Source organism: Morone saxatilis, unplaced genomic scaffold (genome assembly GCF_004916995.1).
Source record: "Morone saxatilis isolate NCDOM2014 unplaced genomic scaffold, NCSU_SB_2.0 Contig6, whole genome shotgun sequence".
Taxonomy (NCBI): Eukaryota; Metazoa; Chordata; class Actinopteri; family Moronidae; genus Morone; species Morone saxatilis.
This window is the reverse complement of record NW_023340206.1, coordinates 1,562,434-1,572,433: the sequence shown is the minus strand read 5'-3', so window position 1 is coordinate 1,572,433 and position 10,000 is coordinate 1,562,434. Positions and strand designations below refer to the sequence as shown.

The following is a 10,000-nucleotide window of genomic DNA, read 5'->3' as shown; positions in this document are numbered from 1 at the left end:
TTTCGGCAGTATCAGAGCAATTTCTGATACTGGTATCGGAATCGGAACAACTCTAGTATTAAAGGCATACTATACAGTATTTTTTCAGTGATGGCAGAACAAAGTGGACAGTAAACTGGAGTGAGGGGGCGCCATTACCGAGAACAAAGCTGCGAATCAGAGAAATAAAAGGTTAAATTCTGATTGTTTCAGTTTCCTCCGCACAATCCTGCAGAAGGTGCACGAAGCTGCACTTACCCACAGTCAAACAGACACACAGACTGCAGCAGTTGGTCATAAGTGATGATTGGGAGGGATTATGTGTGTATGAGTCTATACATTGTTCTTTTTACGAAAATACCACCTAGTATGCCTTTTACCCCGTCAGTCTCACATGGCAGCCTTTAGTTCTTGAATCCTTTGACACAAGACTTTCAGAGTTATGAGATCTCTGTGCAACTTTCAGTCTTATCGGGAGTCTTGAAAGTTGTTGTGATTTTTACATGTGACTGATCAGCAACAGGGTTCACATACAACAAGATCTTTCCCAACCAGTCTGACTGATCTCCAAACTACATTTCAACAGGAGTCATTAATAACAGCACTTCATGCTTAATTAGCAAAGTAGTTTATAAACGCGCACAAAGGGCACCCATTTGCAGCATACCGCCATTAGATATTGAGTAAAATAAACGTATAATTAGTCTGAGCAGCCAGCGTCATAATCTAAGGGCTGTTCTTTGTAGACAGTCTTCTTGTCAATTGGTTATCAATAAACTTCATAAAGAGAAACTGTATTGAGCTGTGCTCTTTCAGTGGGCAAAGAGTGTGGGAATGAATGGCGGACAGTTTCAAAAGGTACTATTTCTCACTACATTTGCACATTTCGTAACAAGATCTGGCCACAGAGAATAGTTGGTTGGTTTTTGCAAATCTGAAGGCATACAGAGACCGATACTTCATCAACACTTTAACATGAGAAAATGAGCTAAAACGGCAAGATAACTGGTGTTGGAAGGAGGCTATGTAGGCCACGGCGGATCGCTGCTGTATATTTACAATGTAGCCTGGGTCATCTGACCTGCGACTGTTGCCAGTAAACACTGCAGCGTTAAATCCTCGTGTAAACAGGAATATTGTTAATAATTCACCAGGTTTTACAATGTACAGCAGTAGTTATCTGACAATCTCTGAGAATCAGAAGTCTAATGGAATTGGGACCTTGTGCATTGGAATTTAAATCGATTTGGGAAATCGGTGGCGATATCCAGATCTGTGAAGGAATCTGTGGTTTCAATCCGCCACTTATGGGTTACCAATAAGAACCGAAACAATAATGTCATAATCCTGCACACATTGGATACCAGCATCATTGTTTCATTATGGTCCTCTTCTCCCTCTGTAGATGGTTGGGACGGGGGGCGCAACAACTTTGTTAATGGCTACCATGACAACCGCATGACTGCTGGCAACACATTTAACCGTGGCCCACCCCGCATGGAGCGGGGCCGAGGTGGCGTCGGAGGAGGTTACCGCGGCAACAGGGGCGGCTCCTTCAACCCCATCAACCCAGCGCAGCCAATGGGCTTCGCTGGCTACGAAAATAAAGGTGGGGGTTGCTTTTACTGCACTAAACTAAGGCTTTGCCAATGTTATGTGCTCTCCTTTAAAGAAAATGTAAAATAACTAAAAAGGTGCAAAAATATGAATTGTTTATCCAAAGCTTGAACTGAAACACTACTGAACACACTTTATAAAGCCACTCCACTGACAGGGAATGGGAGACGTAAGGGATCCAAAAGAAAACAGGACATTTTTCAGAGCTTCACAAGCCCTGGTTCTCTTGAAATTGTCAGTGAGACTAAACATCAAATAAATACAGTTTCACAGCACACATCTCCGATATGAGTCCAAAGACCAGCTGTGGTTGTCTCCACACTCTGAATACTGATAACACTGTATGTATGAAACTGTCTTGTAATAGTTTTGTGCTTATTGTCCTATAAGACGCCGGCGGCTGGAACACTGCCAAGGACGCCTATAGCAGTTTTGGTAACAACCGAGGGAAGTCTGCGTTCTTCAATGACAGAGGCAACGCTAATAGAGGGAGGTAAGGAGACGAGACAGAGTGAATATCTGCTGCTACAGTCAGTGAAACAAGTTCAGGTTAAGGCACCACGTTCAATATGAAAATAGGGCTGTGTATTTGCAAGAATCTGGCAATATTACCATTATACAGGAATTATGATTAAATATGTTGTGATATATAAAAAATGCAGTCAAGAGTAGTGTGATTTGTAGAGTTTCTAAAATATCCTATCATATATCTTGTACTGTCATTGTCTTTGTGTTCAGGTTTGATCATGGTGGATTTGGTGGCGGTGGAGGAGGAGGAAACAGCCGCTGGGTGGAAGAGTCCAGAGATGAAGGAGACTGGTCCAAACCAACACCACGTAACGAACGCCTTGAACAGTGAGTCTGCGCTTTTATATAATGAGAGGTGTACTCCAGACGAGTAAAGCTTGATAATTGGACTCATTTTGTTATGAGACCAGGAAATATCAAGGAGTGGTTCATGAAAGATGCTCGCCATTATCAGCTTTATACTGGAAGTACGGATCATGACTGAATGAATGGATTCTAAAATCAACATTAGACCATTTGTTTTGTTGGGGTTTCATTGGTTGTTGTGTAATAGAATAACACATAATGACGAATGGAACACGCTGGTCAGACATGACAAACAGTTGTTCATGGTTCATTTTAGCTAGATAATTGTCACTTAACAGACCTTTATCCTTTCAAAGCATGGGAATTATTGTACAGTTACAAAACTCCCAGGCAGATGGTTAGCCTTAGGTCACAATATTAACAGCATACCAGTATGAAAGTGTCACTCAATTTATGTCTGCTATGGTTCTGAGAATGAACAAAACCATAAGAGGAAACAATTCATCGATTTGTCGATCCACAGAAAATGAATGGGGAACTATTTTGATATTTGGTTAGTTTTAAAAAAACACATTCCTTAGCTTCCAGCTGTTGTGAGGACATGCTTTCTGTGTTGGACAGACCATTGTCCACATCATTAGTTTAGAAATGTGCCAAATAATTGAAATGCAGTGATTTACTCAAGATCACAAAATCTAGCAAAGAAAACACGAGGTGTGTTCGTAGACAAAAGTATTTTTTTAACACAAGGGTAATTATTTCAGATCATTGTTAAATGTGTGTGTCTTTTCTGAACATTAGACTAACTCGGTTTCTCCTGCTTTGCTCCTGTGTAGTGAGTTGTTCTCAGGCAGTAACACTGGGATCAACTTTGAGAAATACGATGACATTCCCGTCGAGGCCACAGGACAAAACTGCCCTCACCACATCGAGAGTGTAAGCCACTGTTGTTTACTAGGGATCCATCAAGGGTAAATGATGTATCAAATTACTTTCTACTGCTCTTTTGATGTGTGTTTGACTGTGTGTGCGCTTTGCAGTTCCAAGATGTGGACATGGGTGAGATTGTCATGGGTAATATTGCCCTAAGTCGCTACACCAGACCAACCCCTGTCCAGAAATATGCCATTCCTATTGTCAAGGCAAAGCGAGACCTCATGGCCTGTGCACAGACAGGTAGGTTGACACACTCACCCGCATACTGTGCATCATATTTCCAGAAACAGAGCGAAGTCATAAATATCTTTGAATGATGATTCTGCTGAATGCACCTGGAGGTGAGATGAACGAGGTTGACTTTGTGTATTCAGGTTCTGGGAAGACTGCTGCGTTCCTGCTGCCAATTCTCAGCCAGATCTACACTGAAGGACCAGGAGAAGCTCTTAACGCTGCTAAAGCATCTGGACAGGTAAGGGGAAAAAATTAGGACTACATAATTAATTGAAAAATACTATCCAAATTGCAATATCCAAATCACAGACACTGCAGTTTTTGGTAAAGGTAAACTTTGTATCCCTTTTTTATCATTTTCTCAGTACATTACCCCACAGATATTAAACTAAACCATTACAGAAAAGCTGTTAAACTTAATAAATAGCTTTACTGATTTTATTGCAAGCCTAATCTAGGCACCGTGAAGCTGTTATGTGGGGGAAAACGAATCAGGTATTTCAAGTCAAAGCAACAATTAAAGTAATCATAAAAAAGCTTTTTGTGAAGCAGAGTATGTGTTGTTGTTGTTTTTTTCTATCCAGATATCCTGCAGCCCCTTAAATTGTTGACCCCTTCAAGGGGTTTCGCCTCCCAGTTTGGGAACCACTGGTCTCCTGAGTCCTGATAAGTGGGGACTTGAACTGTGAAGCCATCTGAAACCTCTTGTGATTTCCTAACGTCACTTAACTGGAAAAACAACTTCCATCAACATCAACTGTTATTTGACTTAGATGTTGTGTTGTCATTGTATTACAGGAGAATGGAAAGTATGGACGCCGTAAGCAATACCCCATCTCACTGGTATTGGCTCCAACCAGAGAACTGGCACTACAGATATATGATGAAGCCAGGAAGGTACACACACACACACAAACACACAAGTATAAAATCTTTAAAAAAAGGAGAAATATTTATCCATGTATGTCATCAACCATTTTGTTTTTCTTTGTAGTTTTCCTACCGGTCCAGAGTGCGTCCCTGTGTTGTGTATGGCGGAGCAGACATTGGCCAGCAGATCAGAGATCTGGAGAGAGGCTGCCACCTGCTGGTGGCAACACCAGGAAGACTGGTGGACATGATGGAAAGGGGCAAGATTGGACTGGATTACTGCAAGTAAGACTTGGACAGAGGGAGGGAGTGATGGACAAAATTTCTTCAACAGCTCTTATTATATATATTTTAAATCTTAGCTTAATTTTAAAGGCAAAACCTCCTTTGTGTCTTCTTCATTGCAGCTACCTGGTGCTGGATGAAGCAGATCGTATGTTGGACATGGGATTTGAACCACAGATTAGACGCATCGTTGAACAGGACACCATGCCACATAAAGGAATCCGACAAACCATGATGTTTAGCGCAACCTTTCCTAAAGAGATCCAGGTACATTTACAGTAGTTGTCTGATGTGTATGCTCCCCTAACAGATGAATGCTACGAGCAAATTAAAATAAAATAGTTGGAAAAAAACTAGACAAATTCAGCAATCACATTTACATTAAATTGAATATTAGAGCTTTGATGGTTTAAAGCTGGAATTGTGCTTCTCCAAAGATATCACATGGAAAATCAAATGGGCCTGTGTGTCAAGCATGTTAATTTGTGGATTCGACTGTCGTCAGGATGCAAATGGAGACCCGGGCAATCCAAGTACACGTTTGCCTATGTGCAGCCCACAGAAGCATCATTCCAGGCAGTCATGTATAATGATAAAGATTTTTCATTAGACCTGTTTCAGGGTTCCCACATGTCCTTTCCAGTCATTGAAACACCTAGAAATTGATTGCAATGAGCAAATATCCTGGAAATAATGTTTTATTGCATTTTAGTGCTACAGGCAGATCTACGCCTCATATCGCCTGCGTGTTTAGTTTGAAACTTGACTAGGAGAACCTCTGCTTGAACCCCTCAAGTTTAAGTTTTTCTTTGTTTTGCTATAGCCCTACTATGTAAGCATCACGTATGGCGCAGTCTTACTGAAAGAGAAAAGCAAAACAGGGTTATGAGTAGGGATAGTGCTTAAAAATCTATTAATAAGCACATTCTCTTCCTGCCCTTCTAGATCCTGGCCAGGGATTTCCTAGAGGAGTACATCTTCCTGGCAGTGGGCAGAGTTGGTTCCACCTCAGAGAACATCACTCAGAAAGTGGTGTGGGTAGAGGAGAGCGATAAGAGGTCGTTCCTCCTGGACCTGCTCAGCGCCACAGGTGAGACGATCATATAGCAACTCATAACCTTCAGATGCGTCCTAACACTGCAGGTCTGCGACACATTGAACATAAACTACAGCCTGAACGGTTTAGATCTCCTGCTAACACACACTGTGCAGTTTTATTTCCCCCAGTCCTTTCGCCATTATCATAATGTCGTCCTCCCATCCCAGCCAATACATTAATGTGTGTCTCTTTGGTACATCAGAAACATTTAAACATATACAGAGTTGGTTTTCTACTGGTGATTGAGTTACATGTTGGTGGTTTGGTGTGGTTCTATCCCAAGTCATCCCCAGCGAGGTACAGGACAATACGGGAGACAACATAGAGAAACCTGGTAAGATCCTCGATGGTGAAACTTGTATCCGTCATTTCACATTTTAAATAATTTTGCTTGCCCTTTAATGTTCTTCTCAGTGGATGGAGAGTCCTTTGTTTATTCAATTATTTTTGGTTCTGTGTATCATTTCATGGGTCAAATTTGCTAAGCTTACATCAAACATGCCGTTTATATTTTTATTCTTAGTTCAAGAGTTTTTTGTGGCATCTTTATGTACAGTATGTTGCTGTGGTGTCTTCATGTCAGACCCAAAGCCTTGATAGAGAGAGTCTGGTTATGTTGTAGTCTCAACAGCTAGCTAGCAGTGGATATAAATGTGGGCCAGTGCCTTTCACTGATCAGGTAGTAATGTTCATGGAGCATTGAGGAAGAACTATGACCAAACTCTTTCCATCAGTGGCTCTATTCACTAGCTGCTGATGCTGTTAACTCTTTTTATTTTTTTTTCTTCTCGTGATTGTTTTCTTTTTATCCACACCGCACTCCCTGCTGCCTGTTGCACTTTTCTGTTCATAGAAAAACATCTATTGTAATGTGTTTAAACAAATTAAGGTGCATGTAATTAAGAGTTATGTATCATATCAGCCATACCAGCAGACGTATAACCTGTCCATAGGGCTGAAAGAGTAACTGATATGATTCGATTATACACTAAATGATTTTCATCTCAAGATTGTCAGTATGATGCAACATATTTTGTATCTGCAGCTGTTTTTAAAAGAATGAATAAATGAGATACAGTAAGATAGTGCATTGCCACTCAAATATTATATTTTGTCATTTAACAATTAGTCAAATAATTGATTTGCCGATTGGAAGAAAATTAGTTGCTAACTATTTAGATAATTGATTTAACGTTTCAATGATTTTTCAGGCAAAAATGTGGGTTAGGGTTAGGAAAAACATTTTCTGGTTCTACTTAGAAATAAGTCTAAGGAGTTTTTGCTTTTCTTTGTGATTTATAATTGTAAATGAATAAGTCTTTGAGTTTTGGACTGGTTGGACAAAAGAAGCAATGTGAAGATGTCATTTTGGACTGTGAAATTGTAATGAGCATTTTACAGACTAAACGATTATTGGTAAAAATAATCTGCAGATTAACTAATAAATAAAAAAATCCTTAGTTGAAATTAAGATATTATGTTTCCTGAAAATAATGCAAGTTTAAGCTCCCTGAAAAATTACTGAAAAGTGACATTTGTGTCAAACATTTACAGATGTGTCACATCGTTGTTTGACATGTCGATGTTTTGAGTATAAATCATCTTCCAGATGTGGTTGATTTACAGATACATAGTCTGACATTGCTGTTCATGCTACCGCAATCCATTAGTTACAAGTCAGATCCACAACATGAAGTAAAATGAGAAATCTCAAACTTTGTGAGGGAGCTGTGAGGATTGCGGGGTCATCTGGCTGTTTATTTTTTAGGTTCAGAGCAAGATGCCCCTGCAACAAAAAACCACAGTGCGTTTCTTGTGTTAATTAAAAATCATTCCACATGATTTGGTAGTGCGGATTAAAAAAACCCACTGGCCCTCATTCATAAAATGCAATGGCTGCAGTTTTGCAGTATTCAAAATCTGAGGTTTGAAAACAGAAACGACAGCTTTTTGTGTTAAAAATGTAGCATCCACCATGATTATCCGCTCACCTTTAATGATTAACCTCAGATGTTATTTCTCTCGGTTCATCAGGTAAGGACTCGTTGACTCTGGTTTTTGTGGAGACCAAGAAAGGCGCTGACGCCTTGGAGGACTTCCTGTATCGGGAGGGCTACGCCTGCACCAGTATCCATGGTGACCGCTCCCAGAGAGACAGAGAAGAGGCCCTGAGCCAGTTCAGATCAGGAAAATGCCCCATTCTGGTGGCCACAGCGGTCAGTAAACTACTGATATATGAAGTGTATGGTATCACTGCATGTGTGTGAGACCTTTTTTTTCTTCTGTCCTTTTTAATGTTTCTGCTCTTTTTGTACATATTCAGGTAGCAGCTCGGGGTCTGGACATCTCCAATGTGAAACATGTTATTAACTTTGACCTGCCCAGCGATATAGAGGAGTATGTCCACCGTATTGGACGTACGGGACGAGTCGGAAACCTGGGTAAGACTACAACTAATCAGTAATATTAACCCCGTGTCTTGTGTGTTGCATGATATAACAAATGAAGATAGACTTGTTGAGCCACACCCCACAAAAATGCTGTGATTTATTGCTACTATAGTCTCGCATAGCCCAACCAATCTTTATACTTCATTTTAGCGCTGTGCCAGAGTCCATTACCATTCTGGTATAGAACAACCCTCTGGCTTGTTTGTATTTTTTTAAACCAGTCACAATCTTCTTGGGCGGCGCTGAGCCCAGGATCAGCGACAGTGCTCTTGCAAAACAGCAGCACATAGTGGAAGGGGAGGAGAATTCCCACTGAAACAGTTAGCCAATGACAGGCTTAAACCCACAGCCTACTTACTGTGAGTCTGACTATTGATAGTATTACTTACTACTGTTGTACTTGTAGGACTGGCCACATCGTTCTTCAATGATAAAAATGGGAATATTACTAAGGACTTGCTGGACATCCTGGTTGAGGCCAAACAGGAGGTTCCCTCATGGCTTGAGAGCTTGGCGTATGAACACCAGCATAAGAGCAGCAACAGAGGACGCTCAAAGAGGTATACATGCACACTGTCACCTCTTAAACAATAAATGTGTTTTCTGTGGATGTTAATGCCATTTAAGGTTTGTTCAAATGCAGTGAAGTTTACTTTGATTTAAATCATGAATTTGTTTTACCCACCAGGTTTTCTGGTGGTTTTGGAGCACGTGATTATCGCCAGACAGCTGCAGGAGGCACCGCTGGAGGGTTCGGAGGACGTGGAGGTCGCAACCAGGCAGGACATGGAGGACCCCGTGGCTTTGGAGGAGGTGAGGATAGTGTTGGTTTCTGGTTTTCCCAGCCTGATTCGTGTATGAGTTTAAACCAGTTTGATTGGATGCAAACTGACAGAATTTTTCATCAGGAGCCATTCTGGCAAATTTAAAAAGAGATAAGAAGCAGCTCTCAGTAATATTAACCCATTTTCAATATAACCCTGTTCCTGACAACCATCATGTCACTCAAGCTTATCACATAGCAAGCCAGCTATAGTTTGTCAGTACAGTCAGTAACTTAGCAGACTGAAAGGTAAGTGCAAAGCCCCGTTTTAGTCCACTCCTGTTTGCTGCATTAGGCTGTTAATACAAAGTAAAATCCCTCTAGTGCCCTCAGTGGACAGAAAACTGTCATTTCTTAACAAGGCTTTTACTGTGAAACATTTGCAGGAATGTGTTGTTGAAAACTCAAGTCATGTGGTAAAATTCTTTATTACTGGTCTGGTATTTTGCTTAATATGAACCTGTTTTGAACCTTTCCACATTGGTCCAACCCTAGATCTGGTCTTAGGATATGTGATTATATAGTTATTCTGCTTGTAGCAAGATTTTTTTCTAGAGCTGTTTAAGACTGCATGTATGCATTGTAGAAGAGCATTATCCTTTGATGCTCTCAGTTGAGAACTAATTGAACGTTACGGCATTATAAATGGACATATCCTGTTTGCTATATTACACAGTCCGTTATGAGTCATTACTCAAAATTGCTATTGCTCTCACTAATACAATTAGAAAAGTTTTGATGTTGATCAGAGACGTTTAGCAGGAATAGGCTTACATATGTTTTCATTCATATGACATTGCTGTCTGTTTTCAAAATATTTAATAACCATACCACCACATTACAGGATAGGTTGGCTTTAAAAGATTCTCATAC

General features: G+C 40.5%; 1 protein-coding gene across 1 annotated transcript in view; it reads left to right on the top strand.

The window, feature by feature from the left end:
- LOC118340050 (ATP-dependent RNA helicase DDX3X-like) overlaps positions 1-10,000 on the top strand; it is a gene marked incomplete in the record, with an annotated part of 12,299 nt that overhangs the window by 2,034 nt on the left and 265 nt on the right. Inside the window, 15 exon segments of the mRNA XM_035677899.1 lie at positions 1,553-1,588; positions 1,987-2,089; positions 2,335-2,451; positions 3,267-3,366; positions 3,471-3,606; positions 3,741-3,838; positions 4,399-4,497; positions 4,595-4,755; positions 4,878-5,022; positions 5,701-5,845; positions 6,138-6,188; positions 7,889-8,070; positions 8,178-8,295; positions 8,711-8,864; positions 8,993-9,117. Coding sequence (XP_035533792.1) covers positions 1,553-1,588; positions 1,987-2,089; positions 2,335-2,451; positions 3,267-3,366; positions 3,471-3,606; positions 3,741-3,838; positions 4,399-4,497; positions 4,595-4,755; positions 4,878-5,022; positions 5,701-5,845; positions 6,138-6,188; positions 7,889-8,070; positions 8,178-8,295; positions 8,711-8,864; positions 8,993-9,117 — 1,770 coding nt within the window.